A 17701-nucleotide genomic window follows, 5' to 3' on the forward strand; every position below is an offset into this window, starting at 1 on the left:
TATTAACCCTAGTGAATTGAAAATCTACTCTTTTTCCCACTGTGTCATCATCGCAGTCATTATTTACTTAAGAGCTTTTTAATGTTTTGCTGTCTGTACTGATGACTATGGTGTCCTAGGCAGGGACTGGGATGTGGGATCTCGTCGTGAGGTGTCTCTAATGAGTGCTTGAACTCCCCTTCTGTTCTGTACATTGCAATACAACATCACAAGCCAAAAAAACCCCACTGAGAAGCAACTAAAATCATAATACTTTCAAAAATACAAACATCCCTCTTACTGAAGATTACAATGTAAATCAGGCATCTATTATTTCTGTGTCAGTATAATAATTTAAAAACAATTTCCACATGATAAGAGGCATCCTCTAAGGATGACAAATTAGGCATAATAAAACAGTTAGGAGAGAACATAAATAAGAAGGCATTTGGGGCAAATCCTCTCCTTCCTCTGCAGTCACGCAAATAAACAGTTTGGGGGATATATGCCCCTGTTTACAACACGATAGCCAGTCCTGGAGAGGCTGTTAGAGATCCCATCAAGCCCCTTGTCCCAGCTCTCCTCCACAGAAAGGAAGGAGGGGAGCAGCAAAGTCTTCGGTCCTCACCTTGCATCCTGACTTCGTGGTCATGAATGTGAGGAATGGCGTGGCCATCTTACATCTCCCCGTCGTGGGACAACACCCTGTGCTTGCTCTGTGGGTGGCTGGGATGGGAAGACCCGGGGCAGAACAGGCTGCCCCTCCGGTCAGAAAATTAATGTAATGGTTACGTACAAAGCTGAATCTATGCGTCTGTAATGTTGCTACACGCTTCTGTGCAGTATTCATCAGCTCTTTTCTGTACAAGAAGTGCAGGAATATTCTGGTGTATCTCAGCTGAACTCAGTTAAACTACTCCACGTGTGTTCCTGCATGAACTAAGAGTCAGTCCCCGTGCTACTCAACATTAACTCCTTTACGCATCAGCATTGCCAGGTTGTGATGTTTTTGCCTGTGTTTTTAAATCTTGCCTGGGCATCTGTGTGTGGTGCTGAAGAAAAAGGCAATCCTGCAACAGCAGATCAAGCCCTTGCTGGCGGCTCTGCTACAGTGCGTTTGTCAGTGCTTTCTGCTGCTCTGCCATCTCGTTCGGATTTTTTCCAGCTTATTTTATAGCTTGTCCTGCAGACCATGTAGGAGTGCAGATCACTGCTGCTGAAGAAGATAGTCATGAGGGATGTCACACCAGGAACAAGGATAGCTTTCTCTTCCCCATATACTCTTTCAGAAGCTGACACTGCAGTAGCCCTGTGAGCCTCAGGTCTCTGCAGCCTGACTCTACAGGGTCCAGCAGACTGCACACTGCCTACAGATTTCTGTATCTGAACTGCTGGGTGAGCAGAAGTAAGATCCGGGATCCTACTCCTGCCCCCCAGTTTCCCCTCCCACTGACAAGCTTGGCCTTGGAGCGTAATGTTCAGTTATGGGGGAGAGAGGAGAGGAACAGTCGCCTCACCTCAGCGCAGACAGTGTTTTATGATAGGCAAGAAGAGGACAGGGTGGAGAAGTTGCAGACCACTTCTTCTGAAGAGCTGGGTGATCACTTGGGGATCATGCACAGCTGAGGTCATGGTAGACTTTGTCATAAATCAGCACACCCGGCCCCAGGATTGGCCATAGTGGTCCCTCTGCTGACCCCCAGCTCAGCACAGCAGGGGCCAGGCACAGCCCTCCACTCTGGCTCCAGAGGGGAACAAGTGTTTTGGGCTGCTGCTGCTGCAGTGGGACATATCAAGACTCCAGCGGGAACCTCCCTCCTTGGCTGTCGTACCCCACAGAGGGGCTCTGCTTGCTGTTGCAGAGATTGCCACGTTCTCCCTACTCCAGGTCACCAAGCATGTGGAAGAGCGTGGTTTTTCATAAACCGATTGATGGTGGTCAGTATCACAATTTAATGTGAATACTTGGGAATACAAGATTGCCACTATGCGTTGTGATTGCAGAGAAGTGATATAAAGCCCACAAAACTTCATGAATGTCTTGCTGTCTCGTAGATCAGCTTTTTTTTCTCCTTGCTTGTTTTTTCAGATGAAGCTATATTTGTTCCAAGACTCACCGACAGTGAATGCATGCATTAGTTAGACATAACGAACAGCAGGCTGCGTGGTACTTTGCAAGATTTCCCTTCCAGCTCTACCAGCAAACAACAGAGATAGCCGCTGCCTCCCAAATTTCCATACTCTGTTTCTTTCTGGGCCCGGTCCAGCTTGCATTCAAGCTAATTGGGAAATTTCCACTGATTTCTATGGACTAGTCCCTTTTAAGAGAAAAAAATGCTGCCTGTGCGCATAGGAAGGATATAGGGAAAACAAAATCTCACCGTATAAAACGGTGGCACCATCTAGTCCCCAGCCAGTATGCCTGCTACATTTCCCAATTTATGCAGTGATTTAACATTACCGTGGGTCCAGCTCATTGAAACAAATTTATATGCAGGAGCACTATTTTAATCTTAGACTTAAAATAATTTTAATTAATAATAGCTTCCTTTTCCAGTCTGTCAACATATCTCCACCTTTTGGCTTTTTAAGAATTAAAGTAAATATAGAAATAAAAATATTAAATTCTTACCAGGCAACCAGAACAAAGGAAACATCAGAATCCTCAAGTCTAGAGATGTAAAAAATGGCCTAGACTCTTCAACTCTGTCCTGTCTACTCAGTACAACTGCAGCTGGTTCCATCTTATTTAAGGCTTGCTAATTTAACGGAATATTGAAATGAAATAATGAAAATACTGTAATAGACCATATCATCCTTTATTCTTTCAGTCGCTCAGGTGCGAGGTTTCTTTCTCAATCCGCAACTGCTAACAAATATCACCTTCATGACTTTGCCTGTGGCATTTATCCTGCTACTACTATAATTTTGCTTCCTCTTTGCTGGAGACAGCTGCTGTTCGCGGGTAGCTCTTCTGCAGCATGGTAGGACATTATCGGAAAGCTTATTGCTGATGCTAATGGGCCCGGTCTGCTGACACAGAACATATGGCTTTATGGGATTTCAGATCCAAAATGCTGACCCCCTCTTTTGGGAGCAAGGAGCGCGGCATTCTGGAGGACGGGGCTCAGCCACCTCCTCGCTGTAGGACAGCGAGGGATGCACGGACTGTTTCACTCCCCTTGGCTCAGAAAGGAAAGTTAGCATGTCTATATTCGCCTCATCCAACTTCAAGGAAACATACCAAAAAAAAGCAGTGTGTTCAGAAACCACCATGCTGGTTCCAACAGGGTTAAAATTTCCCCAGCAGTGTACCTTTTGGAAGTCTCATTTTTTTTAATATTACTTGGATAAAAAATAAATGAGCATAAGACATACATTTTTCTTTTTCTAAGGATGTACTCATTTAATGGTTAAACTTAAAAAGGGGCTACTAGAAGCTTCTTGAATTACAGTTTAAATGAGTTTAAAATTCCAGTTGCTTATAGCTTAAAAAAAAAGTGTCTTAAACCAAATGGTCTCAGTGGGGTGATGCATGGGCAAAATGTAAAATGACACATAATGAAATAAAGTAATTTTATTTGCAAACCTGTTCAAAAGACTGGCACAGAATGTAACGATCAAGCAGAAGCAGTCTGGCATTTCTCTTGGTGTTCTTTTGCAGAATTATGTGACCCAAGAAAGAAAACATTAAGATCTTCTGATTTCACCCTATAGGACCGAGAAATACGCTTTGGTTAATGTTAACCATAATTCTATCTACTTGGCTCAGACAGTTATATTTTTATGAATCTTACGTTACTTTCTGTCACCCTCTAGGCAACAATATAGAGTTATTACAGTATAAAGGAAAATGCTTCCTGTTGAGCTTACACTTGAACAAGCCTTAACCAAGTGGAGGCTCTTAATAAAAGGGTAAATATACTAAGGAATAAACAGGTAGAGTGAATAAAGAGAAACGCTGGCTTTATGGATGCTCAGGTTGATGGTGTAGGCCAGCGGAACACAGAAAACTCCAAGGTAAAGCCGACATGCTTAGGTACATCAGAAATCTGAGGGAGTTAGAATTTTGTTAAGTGAATTTAGTGCTCATTAAGGGATTTGCGGTGTCAGCATTATAAAGCAAAGTCCTCTCTCGCCCTCAGAATCAGAACAGCACAGTGCAGCAATATTAATTCCGCGGCCGTTCTCATGGCCTCTCCAACAAAATTATTACCCAGGGACCCAATTGTTCGGCACTGCTCGGCGAGCACCTCTTCATGAGAAATTGAGCTGAGATCACCGTCTAAACTAACGTGCCACACGGATTGTAACGCCCTGTGCCACGCCAGGCTTGAAACACAGACACCTTCCACCTTAAGTTTAAAGGAAAATCCTGAGAATTACTCTTGTTGCTTTCTTTAAGTCGGAGAGTGCTTTACTTCTCCCTGAAATATCCAAATTGTTGCCTTCTGCTTTACATCTCTCTCCTATCATTTTTTCCCCTTGTTCTCAGGCCAGTTATTTTGACTAGAAGTTTATTTTGCACAGCATAGGAAATAAGAGAGCCACAAATACTAACCTGACTTAGGAAAAAACATTGGCACGTAGGTTAGCTATATGGAGTGTGGGTCTAGTTGTACAGCAAATGGTGATGAGGTGGTAAAAACTGTACTTGCTCTCTGTTTGTGTATCTTTCTCTCTTAGCCAAAAGCCAGCTAGGCATAGTTTTCATCCTACAGGAAACTCTTCATAATGAGTGTACAAGTATATTGCAAACCCTTTTTCCCTATGGCCCCATGTGGCTTTTTAAGCCCAGATATTAAACCTTCCTCAGCATTACCTTATCCTTTCGTCCAGACATCATTCAAAGGTACAGCTGACTTTCTAAATTACATCATATGTAAGTAGATTTATTTTTCCTTTTCTGCAGATATAGTTTAATTTCCTTTTCCAATTTGCATGGGTGCACACTCATAAATTTTAAATATATTTAACCTCTTTTCAAAAGATCCTTTGAATTTCTCTGAGGTCCGTGCCCTTTAAGTTGGATACACAATCTTCTGTACATAAAAAAACCACTAAGACATCCAGAAATATTGCTTTAAACACCTTACTGCCTTTCCAAAAGGCCCTTTTTTTCCCTCATGAAATAAAACATTCCCCTGGATGACGCTCCCGGTAACCCAGAAATGAGGGCTTCAGCTGAGAGATGTTTGCTGGGGCTCTGCTGAGCCCAGCAGTTCATCGAGTATCAAAATAGTGAGGGAAGGTCGGATGGGCTGCTCTGGACCCAAACAGCAATCCCACAAGCCCAGGGACTGACCAGCACCCGCAGCTGCTAGAGGAAGGCAGAGGAAACATTTTGACATGGCAGTGATGGGATGACTTGTACCCATGACCAGTCATTTGCCACCTCTTGAGGCATTACGAATTTCTGAAAGGATCCCATCCTAAACTGGTTTCTTCTTTGAAGTCCCTGTTCTTTCTGAATAGCCGCCTTGTCACCCAGGCAGATCATTACCACCATCATCTCTTGTTCCTCACTGTTAGATTCCCCTGGGAAGTCCAGATCCATACCTCTTTCCTACCAAATGATGCTGCTGGACTATTTCCTTGACTCGAACAAACCCTCACTTTGCAAGGCAAGGTGTTCGAGGCAGAGGATCTGCCTCCCAAGCTGAGCACGTTTGCTCGGGTTTGGAGAAAAGCAGCTGCTGGGGACTTGTATTCAAGCCAGGTTGCAATCTCCATGTCCAGTTTGGGACAGCCTGTTTCAGATGCAAGAGGAGATGACCTGGGGACCACAACAGGTGACAACAGGCTGGCACGGCAATGTGATGTTGGCCATACCCCTGTCCCTACCCCATGCCCCACAGTGGGTCTGGCTGCTGGTACCCAGCTCACAGCAGCACTGGAGACCCCCGGAAAACACACACTAACCCATGTGGTTGCTCAGCAAGGACCACCTGCCTCTCCTCCTTGTTTTAGTTTGTAAATGTAATTATCCAAAAACATACATATACGTACCATCATAATCTTTCCCAGATGTCTTGGTGCTGGCTTTGCCCAGGGCTTGCCCGTGTGGTGCAGGCAGTGGCTTGAGATGAAGAACATGCACAGCGCGATCCCTGCCTGCCTCCACGCCGCACGGCGTGGAGGCAGGCAGGGATCGCACTGTGCACCACTGCGTTTATCTCCAGCTTCTCTCTGCCTGTTTGGCGAATGCAGCCAGGCAGCAACCTCGGTCGCGCAGAGTTTTTCTTCAGGGAGCCGCTGCTCCAAAAGGTGCTATGAAAGGATGCAACCCGAAAACCAGCACAGTCGCTGAGAATCATGGCGGCATTTATTAAAGCTGTTTACAAGGCAGGAACGTAAGATAAAAGGGAATATGTAGTAATCGCTTAACCAAATTCGACACTGCTCGCAAATTCAGAAATCTTTGGAGGAAAGATGAAGCAGAGGTTAAAAACCTTTCTCTTTGAGGTCCAAGGGGCATCGTGTGCCGCTGGCAGCGGTGGCCATCTCAGGTCTCCATCTGCTGCTCCCTTGACCACTTCGTGAGATGGCCCCTGACATCTGTCGCGGGGTGACCGGCAGGCATGGGCAATGGGGACCCTCTCTTTGTTGCCCCCCATGCCCCCCCGTGCCTGACCCCAACCTGCAGACCCCTCGCTGGGCTTTGCTTCGGAGGATGGCTTGTACCTGCCGTGCTCATCATCAGCGGGTCGTGCCCTCCTCATCGCCGAGAAAGCCACCGTCCAGCAAAAGGGCTTTGTTTGAGCCAGACCCCAGGGAAAGCCCACTCGTAGCATCGGGTTCAGTCCTTTTGTTTCCAGGTTAAAAACATGACCTTCCCCTCCCCTGAGCCCGAAACGGCCCTTGTAGCACTTCTGTTCACCAATTACATTTTCTTTTTAGATCTTTCTTTGGGTCTCAGGCGACAAAAGGACTTTAATAATGTAAACAAGGTCTCAAAGCCTTTTGTGTGCGGAAAAAAATATAGGAAAGAGAAAAAAAAAATCTGTGTCTCTCTAATTGGCATAATTCCTTCAGCCCTGGCTCATAATTTAAGATGGATCAATTCTGCAGCTGACATGATAGATGTTGTCATCAATACTCGGAAGCAGCAATTTATATTTCGTCGTTCGGGGACACAGCCATCCACCTACCTCAGTGGGGGTTCTACATGTGAATCAAGAGCAATATGTGGCCAGTAGACTTACACTTGACTTAGACTTCCAGCCATGCAACTTATTAAAATAATAAATATTTTCATTATCCAGAGAATCCATTATAGTTCTCTGTTTTAGCTATTGTTAACTAATAATTTGGATTAATTGCCAAGCTAAATCATTAAAAATTAAATCCATATATTTTGCTTCTTTAAAAGAGCGATAGTTTTCAACCATTTGTGTATTATGCATGTTAAGTGGGAGGGCGATGAAATATGTTGTGTTAACTTAACTTTGACAGCATCTGTATCCATGCCATATTACGCTCTGGTCTTATCAAATCTCAGAAGCTACAATGTATAAATAGGCTGTGATGATATTTGCAGGAGAGAAATCATTCACAATATTTCTGGCGTCTTCTGGAGTGACTAGAGAAGAACCACCTAACGAATACAGCATGTAATAATGCAGTGAAGGGGCATATAAGAGCATGGAATCGAGGAGCACTTACACGTGCTGAGTCAGAGTTAAGGTTAGGTGCACGTTAGTGATCAGACATAAACACAGCTTTCATCCTGAGGAATTTCAAAGGAGACTGCAAATTTAAACGAGTAGGGAAACCCAATTCAGAGCCCATTTCGCTCTCTGCTGAAGCAACAACGGCCATTGCGCTGGAACTTAGCAGTGACTTAATGAGACATTATCGGGTTGAATACATATAGATACAGGCAGAAAGTAAAGCTATTTAGAGAGTAAAATTATTTACGAATGTACATTTTATTATGTGAAGAGTACTAAACTATGGGCTATGCAGCTGCTCAAACTGCAAGTTACTGAGCTGAAAGCAGGCAAAACAGTGCAACTGGGTAGCCTGTGATCTACAGCTGGCTAGACTAGACAATCCAGTGGGTTTGCCTTGCTGTAAACTGTGTGGTTATGAAAAAAAACTTATGTTTAATACTCCTTGCACTTAAGCCCATAAGTATCTAATTAAAGTGGAACACGGTATTTAAATTTGAATAGCAAACCTCGTATTGTAAAATATATTCAATAGACTAATTCAGAGCCCCCCAGACAAACAAAACACATCCTAAAGCACTGAGGGACTGATTCTGCAACACCCATGCTACTTCAGGAGCCCTTGCCCCTGTGGAGCCAGTGCCCAGCTGACGCAAGTACTGCTCAGTATGGTGATGAGCTGCTGAAGCAAGACTATATCATGCTTCTTGGCTTTTTCATCCTTTGGAAGAGGTTTGCGCCGGGGCTTTATGTAAACCCTCACTGAGGAACCATATACGCCCTGTTCCAGCCGGTCAAAGAGCTCAGAGCAGTTGCTGGAGCTGCCCTCAGAGCACCGCCTTGCAACCAGCGCATTGCACACCGAAAAATCTGTGACTGTGCTCAGTAGCCCTCCCCTTGAAGCAATGTAGCGATCTGCCCTCCAGAAGAATTGCTGATGGATTAGGCTGTTCGGACGAGAGGAGGCATGGATTTACTGGAGAGAAGGGGTGAGGTGTAACAGCAACTACTCTGTCCCCAACACTGCAAGGTGCAACACGCATGGTCTCATCCTGGACCACGCTGCGCATACACGGCTGCCCCACAATGGCTGAAATCTGCAGGCAAAAGAAAGGTCTGACCGTGTCCCACCACCTCTGCATTGGTGTGTCAAAAAGTGGGGTAAGACGTAGAGAATCATGGTCTTGAGACACACTGTACTGTTGCTAAAGAATCTCCTACACCAGTTACCAGAATCCTATTTAAGCCAGGCTTCTTTCTATATCCTACAATACCTGCAGAACTCCTTTCCTGTTCTTTGAAAGCATTCAGCTGAGGTCTTATTAATTCACTGGGAATTCATTTCTTGCTGGGTACGTGTTATAAATGTAGGTTATACCAAAGAGATACTATGACGATATTTTTTGTAGAGGATGTTGACTAAGAATGTAGTATTTCTCACCTCCCCCTTATTTTATGTTGCATTAAAATTATCTTTACTCTTCCTCAGGCAGTCGCTATGCCACACTCAAGACGGAGAGTCTGAGAAGTGGGAAATGTCAACTTTTAAGATGATGTTCAGATTTCTCGTTACACGCATTCTTTATGTAATGGATTTGAATTACATATTGTTCCTAGGCCTTCAGCTCTTCTTAGAAAGTCTGCTTGACTGGGCACAGTTGCTTGCTTACTCTTAATGAAGAGTTGTTAACAGCGGAAAGAGCACAATGAGGGGGCAAGTAATGTCTACATGAATCATTAAAAATATATGTACAACGAGCAGTATTAGATAGCGCTCGGCGTATTTTTATTTATATAACACCATGCTTTCCTAAAGAGACAGGCTTCACTCCCTACAGGAGCTGAAAATATGTTGACAAGTCACACAGCGAGGGATGACAGGGGGGAACCGGTGGCTGCGGGGAAGCCGTGGGTTGCAACGGGCAGCATGGAAGGCGTTCCTTCAGGCACGGGCCCGAACCCCTTTTAAACAGCCTGCGTCAATTTACTGTACGGCACGGATACGGTCGTACCACTCTTGGCGATAGATGGGACGTTCTGAAGTGAGAAAGCAGCGGGTGAGGTTACTGTTTGATGCCTGGCAAGTGGAAAGGATTTGAGTGAGCGAGACTGTGGAGCACAGAGGATGCTCCGGCCATGGGGACCGACCACGGTGTGACGCCGAGGAGTTAGCAGAGGAACGCAGCAAGGCCACAGGCCTTCCTGGCCGGGCACATCACAGAGCAACCAAAATAAGGAGTGGAAGGGTAACCTGGAGGTGAGGTCTCACATACAAGGAGCTTCCAAAACGCTGTCAAGGCCAGAGGAGAAAAGGGGAAGCTTCCAGCACTTGGCAGCTAACTGAAACAGTTCAGATTTTCAACTGACATTAATTTCAGCGCAATTAGTCTTGATGTCTTCTGCTCCACATGAGAAGAGAATCATGGCCATGACAGGAAAGAAAAGAACACCACAATAATAATATACATGCAAGAAATTTTTTAAAAAAGAAATAGTCTTGTGTGTTAAAGCATATTAAAAACATAAAACATACTGCCTATGTTGCTATCATTATGTATTACTGTTTGAAATTTAATTCACTCAGTGCTGTTCATGCTGTTTGTTTACTTTTTCTGTCGGTCTCAGTTTGGATGATGAATTTAGCCTACAGAATTTCACTTCCAAGTTTCCACGCGTTCGTGAGCTGCCACTTGCGAGCACCCGCTGTCCACCTCACGCTCCACAGCATGACCTACGGTCAGCGTCAGCTCCAGCGCCGATCCAAAGGGGGTCTGCCTCCAGGGATTCAGCCCATAAAGACAGCCTAAGCCTACCCTGCCGTACCTGCCATTTTGAGGGTGATCTAAGCACGTTCTGCAAATCACAGTGCAAGCTGGGGCTCGGGGGAGGAATCTGGGCCACACTGCGATGCGGGTTGCAAAATCCCACTTAAAATCAGCAGAGTGAGGCAGCACAGGCCGTGGCTTTGAACGGTCAGCGGAAAGATGCTGCCCTTCACTCCCCGGCACGTCAGTAATACGTTTTCTGGGAACATTACCTGCTTTGCGGGCTCAGCCTTCAGCCACGCTGAGCTTTACCCCAGCGGGCAGAAAAGGCTGTTTTCAGGCGGGTTTGTGTGTCCGTTAATACCGGACCAAGCCCAGCGTCTGAACTGGCCTGATTATTTTCATCTTCGTTTGCTCTGGTTAGACAGGGGGTGCCGCCAGCCCACCCGAGGGCAGGACACATCCTTCTCCGTCCCGCTGGGGAAGGTGAGGAGATACCCGTGGGTCCCCCCGGGCTGAAGATGCTCCACGTCCACAGGGCCGGGGGCCTTCTGGCAGTAGGAGGCAGCAGCACCTTGGCTGTGCGAGGGAGCAGAAGCGGCTCTGGAGCAGCTCAGGGTTTCCAAGATGACTCGTCGAGAGCCGCGTACAAGCGCACGGGTTTTCATCCCCTTCCCTTGGAGGGCCAAAGGGGTGGCCGCAGCTCATGCAGGGTTACCGACCCCAAGTTAAATCGAACTAACCGAGGAACGGGTAACACACTGCCCCAAAACCGGTCCAGAAGCTGGCATAAATACTGGAGCCTGTGTGCTGCTCCGGGCTGCCCAGGGCTACGTGCAGGTCGGGGTGCCACCAGCCAGCTGCAGGCTGGGTTGGGGTGGTCTCCGGGGGAGGGCCGGGGTCTCCCAGCGTGGGGCTGCCCCGTGGAGATTCGCGTTGGCGCTGTCACATCAACGTCCCCCTCTTTTCATGACGGATTTTGCACATGACTTCTCCCCGTCTGCGATGACACGGCACTTCTCCGGCAGCTGCTCGCTGCCCGGCTGAACAGCCCGATATTCTGGAAAGTATTTAATGCGCCTTAACCTCTCTTGCTGCGATTCAGCAACCACAGAGCGGGAGAGCCTGCCCGCCCCGGCCAGCCCCGCACGACGGCGGGCTGGGCAGCGCGAGGGGTCTCACCCTGCGCGGGCGGCAAGCACCCACCATCGGCACTGTGATTTCTAACCACAGATCACGCGTTCTTAAAGGCTTCGCGCAGCCCAGGGACGCTTCATCTGCCGCGCAGATGTAGGCAGACGGAGCCCGCAGGAGCTGTGACTCGCACAGGTGCAGCTCACTCCGTTATTACGTTACCCCTTACTACCAGGAGCAAGGGGTGCGAAGCGCGGCAGCGGCCTGCCCCGCAGTAAACCCCGTCCCCAGTTTCTCCCCGGCGCTGCCTCCACCCCGGTGGTCCCGCCGCGGGGGAGCTGCCCAGCCGGCGTGAGCAGGCCCGCCCGAGGGCAGCGAGCACGCCTGGAGGAGGAGGAGGAGGAGGAGGAGGAGGAGAGGGACACCCCCCCCCCCCCCCAAAACAACAAACAAACCCCGAACCCAACTTCGTCCGGGCGGACCTCTCGGGGTGCAAGTTCCCGCCAACTCCGCCCCTCCGCGCCGGGCGGGCGCTGCGCGGGAGCTGCGCGGGCGCAGCGCGCGCGCGGGGCGGGCGCCGCCTCGGCCGCGCTCCCGGCGCGCGGCGGGGAGGGAGGCGGCGCGGGGGAGCGGGGCGGGAGCGGAGCGCGGCGGCCGAGCCGAGCCGAGCCGAGCGGCGGCGCGGCGGCTGTTTTCTGAGGGGGGGTTTGCTTTATTTTCTGGGGGGGCAGGTGTTGGTGGGGAGGGGGGGTTGCTCCGCGCCCTCGCCCTGCCCGCGGTGCCGTGAAGATGCGCCCCGGACGCCGCGGGGCTGCGGCGCGGCGGAGCTGAGAGCGCTGACCATGGACAGCTTCGACTTCGCTCTCCTCCAGGAGTGGGACCTGGACTCGCTGTGGTGAGCGGTGCCGCGGGGTCCGCGGCGGGTGCGGTGTGCTGTGACGGGGGGTGCGAGGGCTGGGGGACGTGCCGCGACTGGGAGGGGTGCAGTCATCCGGGGCGGGTGTGCGCTTACCTGGAGGGGTGCGGTAAATCGGGGGGCGCAGCAGCAGCGGGTGCGCAAGAAGCGGGGTGCAGTGGCTCGGGGGTGCGGTGACTGGGGCGGCGGGCGCGTTAGCGAGAGGGGGTGCAGCACCCCGGGAGGTGTCTCCTCCGCCACTTGCTTCTCCCAGGGCCAGAGGGGAGGGTGACCCCCTCCCCCGGCTGCCAGGGTGGGCCCGGGAGGCGAACGTGGGGTTTGGCTGGGGGGGGGTCTCCTGCACGCCTCGTCACCCCCCCTCTCCTCCAGTAAATCCCCTGCGCTCACCCGCCGCTGGCACTCCGGGCTGCTCTCCCGTAGCCCCCCCCGCAGCTCCGCAACTCCCCCCCGGGCCGCCCTTATTGCGCCCCCCCCCCCCCGCAACCTGCACGCCCTTGACCTCCCCCTGCGCTCCCCCGTCCCCGCCCGCCCCGCCGGCGGCTGCGGGGCTGCCGGGGAGGAGGGGAAAACAGTTTCTAGAAATGTCATTAGCGGCTGGAGGTGGGAAGCGCTGCCCTCCCCCCCGCACCGCCCTCCCCGAGCCGCTGCCTCTGCCAAGTCCCAGAGTTTGCTGCGGGAGGCACGCTGCCCCCGGGCCGCCGCTCCCCGCACGGCACCGCACGGCACGGCCCCGGGGCGGCGGGCCCACGTCGGGGCCGCCCGGGGTCCGCGGCTGGGACGGAGCCCGCGGTGGGACGCGATCCCGGCGGCACCCCCCGCGGTGGGAGGCGGGCGGGGGGGAGGCCGCGGGGTCCCGCCGCCCCGCGCCTGGGCGGGCCGTGGCCGGTTCCCCGGCAGGGTGCGGGGGGCCGTGGGCGCGGGGCCGCGGTCGGGCGGGGGCAGCCGTGGCACCTGGTGCCCGGGCGGCTCCGGCGGTGGTGCGGGCAGCTGAGGTTACCTTAGCCTAAAATCGGTTAACAGTATGCAATTTTTTTTATTATGATTAATTTTTTGGGTTTTTTTAATAACATGCTGGGCGATCTGTACCTTCAGCTGGGCGCGCGTTCGGCAGCGCTGCCTTGTCTCCTCGATGGCAGGTGTCGTAGCGGAACAAGCCGGCCCAGCGAGCCCCGTTTAGCCGAGCCTCTGCTTCTCAAAGACCTCGGGACGATGAGAGCGGCTCGCCCGGCGTGACACGGGCGCTGAGCGATGCGTGCGTTGAGAACGTCCGGCCTCGTAAAACTTTTGTGTTGCCGTGGGAACTTCAAAGAGCGCGCATAGTGCAAAATTAGTTACTACCCCATAAAAGTTTTTAATTACAGCGGTTTCTCCCTGTGACACGAGTCGAAGTTGTGTCCTTGTTTCAGTTATAAATACCAATATTCCGTTTATACCCAGACCATAACATTTATCTCTGGCCTGATTTTAAGTCTTCAGTCCATATGCACAGTTTTACAGTTCAATTACATGTTTTTCCTATTAGAGTGGGAGAAATAGTACTTTAACGCATTTGAGTGCTTTTCCCTTTCTCCTTGAATCAAGACAAACTTTGGGGGAATCTTCTTTCTCCAGCAAGAGCGTGCTCTTCGTTAAGTCTGTTCTGCAAGCTGGCTATCGGAGTTAATATTGAATTTGAGAAGCTAACAATATAACTCTGGAAAGCTAGGGCTTTAGGCTGTGTCTGGCGATCGCTCCTTGTCATCACCTTCTTAGCATGCTTTTCGGCTGTCGTGGAGCCACTTCCAAATAACCGTGGCCACCATAAAGCTCCTGTATGAGTCCGAAAAGGCACCAACCATTTTCCAGCTAAATTGCCTGCTTAAAAATGTCCGCATTTGCATTACAAGCGAACTTGCGGTTTCACAGCTCTTGTTGTTTGTTTTCCTCTATAGTTGTTACAGTTTAGAAGGTCTGTTCAACAGAAGGGCTTCAGATCGCACGTTAAAAGCCCTTACACAGTGGCAGGCCTGCATTCATTGCCAAACTCTCACCCCGGTGCAGGGGTTGAACCCACAACTGTCCCGAGCAAGGGAATCACACCTCCTTTAAGCCGAGCTTGTCGGGGGAGCAGGGGCTTTGCAGGTGTTTGCTGTTGCGTGTTTGCGTCCCTTTGGGGCACGGGGTTTCGCTGACCGGCTTTGGCTCGGAGTATCTGAGATCGCGGGCTAGAAGTTTATCATGAAGCAGCTGTTTTGGCAAATGGTTTGGAACAGTCGTTTTGAGAAGTCGTACCAGCAGTATTAGATAAAAACTTACTTTTGCTCGGCGAAAGCTCCCGAGGTCCATCATGAAGGCCAGTGGTGCCTTGGTGGTGCAGTGAGGGCTGTGCAGAGGCCCCTGGGTCGCTCCCCCTTTGCGGGCAGGGTCCGTGTCTCCCGCTGCCTTCCCACCGTCCTGTCCGCTCACCGCTCGCCGATGGGCACCTTACAGGCGGTCTCGAGCAACCAGATTTGGGTAATCTACTAAATTGACCAAAACAAAGCTGGTATGTTAATTTTAAGCTCCGAAGGCTTGTCAGGATGCCTTCAGAGGAGTGCAGTTGTTGCCAAAAAGGGAAATAAAATATGCCACATAGGTGGGAAGTACTTCATGGCAAAGAGCAACACTTAAGAGACTTAATTTTCTCTTCAGCAAGAATGAATGTTGTCCTTTATTCTTTTGAATGTAGTCATAACGGCAATTTGCGCTCTTAATTTATGACTGAAAATCCACTTTTTGCAGTATTTGGTGAACATTTTGTTTAAAAGTGCAGTAATTAAATATTAACGTGCTGTTCTAAAGTGCTTTTTTTTATTTGGCACGTTCTTGGAAAATCAAAAGGGGTTTCCAGATGAACAGCAGCGTGCTAATCAATTCTCATTGATTGTTACTTTTACACTATTAATGAATTTGCTCTTCAATTAATACGTGTTATGTCTTTTACTTTGCTGTAGCATAGAAAATGTAATAATATGTCATGTCATGGCTATAAGACAGTATTTAAGTAGTAAACCGCACTGGGAGGATGTTGTAAGCTGTTTTTTGCTAAACAGTAGTTTTCCCAGGCTGTATTGATGCCAATAACACTTCTGCTTCCCAGAAAATACTATAATTCAAATAGTGAAAGCTGAGTACAAACTCCAGCAGAAATTTTAAGAAAACATACCAGTCCATGGCATAAACAAAACTCACGCCTGTTTGGTGAGCTTTTTCTGGAACATTTTGGGATGATCAGCCCAACTTAACTCAAGGTGTTGTTACCGCTGACTAACGTAGTTACCCCAAACACATGACGCTAACGACTTTGAACCACAGCCCCATCTCCTGTTTTGCTTTATCCGTGCATTTATTTGTATGCTCTATGTGTAGTTTTACTTGTCCAGACTCAAGGATGTGGATTCTCCAGTGCCTGACAGCTTTGTATTTGCTTACACCAGACAAAAAGAGATGGCGAATCTCAGTTAGAGGTGGTTTATGTGCCTCTCGTACAGCAGAAAACATACTGCATGTGACGGAAAGCAGTAAGTGAGCAGACCGACGGACGTAACTGGAGTGCCAGAACTAGTTCTGCATTACAGGCATTCGTGTTGTTATTTGCATTATTTCACAAATCTAGATCAAAACTCAGCCGGGTCCTTAGCTCTTTAGGCACAGCGACAGCCCTGGTGAAGATCACTTACTAAAGGCTCTCCTCATGTGCTTATGTAAGATACGTGCATGGGCTGAGTTTTTTTCCCGTTCATTAAAAACAATTAGCAGATTTATTAAAGCACTTGCTTAATTGTACTAAACAAGACAGTAATTTCAAGTGCAATATGTTTGTTAGCCACAAACAAAACAATGTTTGTTTAGGTAAAAGAAGCCAAGTATGTAGTTAGTTTATGTGGTATTTATCTGATACTGCTGGATATTTTGAGTTAGCATCAGTTTTGTAGGGGTTGAATAGTCATGTAAAAAATGTATAGCTGTATAGCTTCCAAGCTGAGATCAATATCAAATGCCACAGTGTAAGGTGGCCCAGCATGTTTTACAGACCACGTATTGAATTACTAGTTCATTTGCTATCTTTGGGTCTGTTCCTGCTCCATTTGAAGTCAATGAGAGTTTTGTTTGGAAGTTGTTATTAACAAAAAGTGGCCAGACATCCAGCAGTGTTATAAATGAACCTTTTGTAACTTCTTGATCCCAGGTTGTCTAGCTTTTAGTCACTACATTTTATATTTGCGTGAGTCAAGATTTTTTTCTCATGTTGCGCAGTGTTTACTGGGGACAATTTTAGAAAGCTAATTGTACAAATGCTTCTTCAGTCAAAGTAGAATATCAAGATGTTTGTTTTCAGATAACAGTAAGGGGCTGCTTTGAGGGGAGAGGGGTCACTCCAACCATTCTCTTGGTAGGGTGAGAGGCTGGACCGGCTTACCCTTTTTACAGACAATACCCAGCAATAATACCTCCCTCTCCCCCCCAAAAAAAAGTTAGTGTCTTCTTTTATCTCCTGTCTCCTCTACAACTCTACTCCAACCTATGTCTTGAACTTTATCCCTTATTTCTTTCCTTTTAGCTCTTGGCCTCTTTCTAACGGTAATGCTGGAAATCCCATTTGTCTCCTTATTTCTATCACTGTGGTGTTTCCCACTCTGCCTTCCTCCCAGTGTCAACTCACAGTTACCACCTTCCTCTCATTGAGATCCCATCTGAAAATTTGCTCTGTCTGTGATGATGATAACTTGTGAGCAAACAATAACACGAGTAATAACTATAGACTGTTCCCTTCTCCCGCTTTCACAGCGTGTTCTCTCTTCCTAATGGCTGTTTTTTAGGCTGGAAGCCTTTTGGGTCAGGAATTACTTTTGTTGTTTGAGGTTTTCTTCTTACAGCACTGAACAAATTGTATGGGCTAGACATTGTCAATAATAAGAAGAGCACGCTTTTCATGGTCATAATACTTTATAAACATCAACTGAATAATAATAATATTTTAAAAATACATCTGTTGTGCCATGTGAGTGCTCATTTGCTGGATGTAATGTACCAGATCCTCCTCATTTGGTTTAAGTCTCCGTCGAGTCCGGAGGCTTTGCCAGTTTACAGCAGATGAAGACCTGGCCCATCATCTCTGATCTGCAGTACTCAGTCACTTTTCAAAAGAATAATATTTTTTTAACCTTCTGCTTTGTTTTTGTCTGATAAATGAAATTTTAATACATCAGTAGGAC

General features: G+C 48.5%; 1 protein-coding gene across 2 annotated transcripts in view; it reads left to right on the top strand.

Moving 5' to 3' along the window:
• The first annotated feature begins 12339 nt into the window (after positions 1 to 12339).
• AFF3 (ALF transcription elongation factor 3) overlaps positions 12340 to 17701 on the top strand; it is a 341137-nt gene continuing 335775 nt past the window's right edge. For both annotated transcript variants that reach the window (XM_075426755.1, XM_075426765.1), the window contains exon 1: positions 12340 to 12446. In XM_075426755.1, coding sequence (XP_075282870.1) covers positions 12394 to 12446 — 53 coding nt within the window. In that variant the 5' untranslated portion in view covers positions 12340 to 12393. The remainder of the gene's footprint in view (positions 12447 to 17701) is intronic.

This window comes from Opisthocomus hoazin, chromosome 1, assembly GCF_030867145.1.
Source record: "Opisthocomus hoazin isolate bOpiHoa1 chromosome 1, bOpiHoa1.hap1, whole genome shotgun sequence".
Classification (NCBI taxonomy): domain Eukaryota; kingdom Metazoa; phylum Chordata; class Aves; order Opisthocomiformes; family Opisthocomidae; genus Opisthocomus; species Opisthocomus hoazin.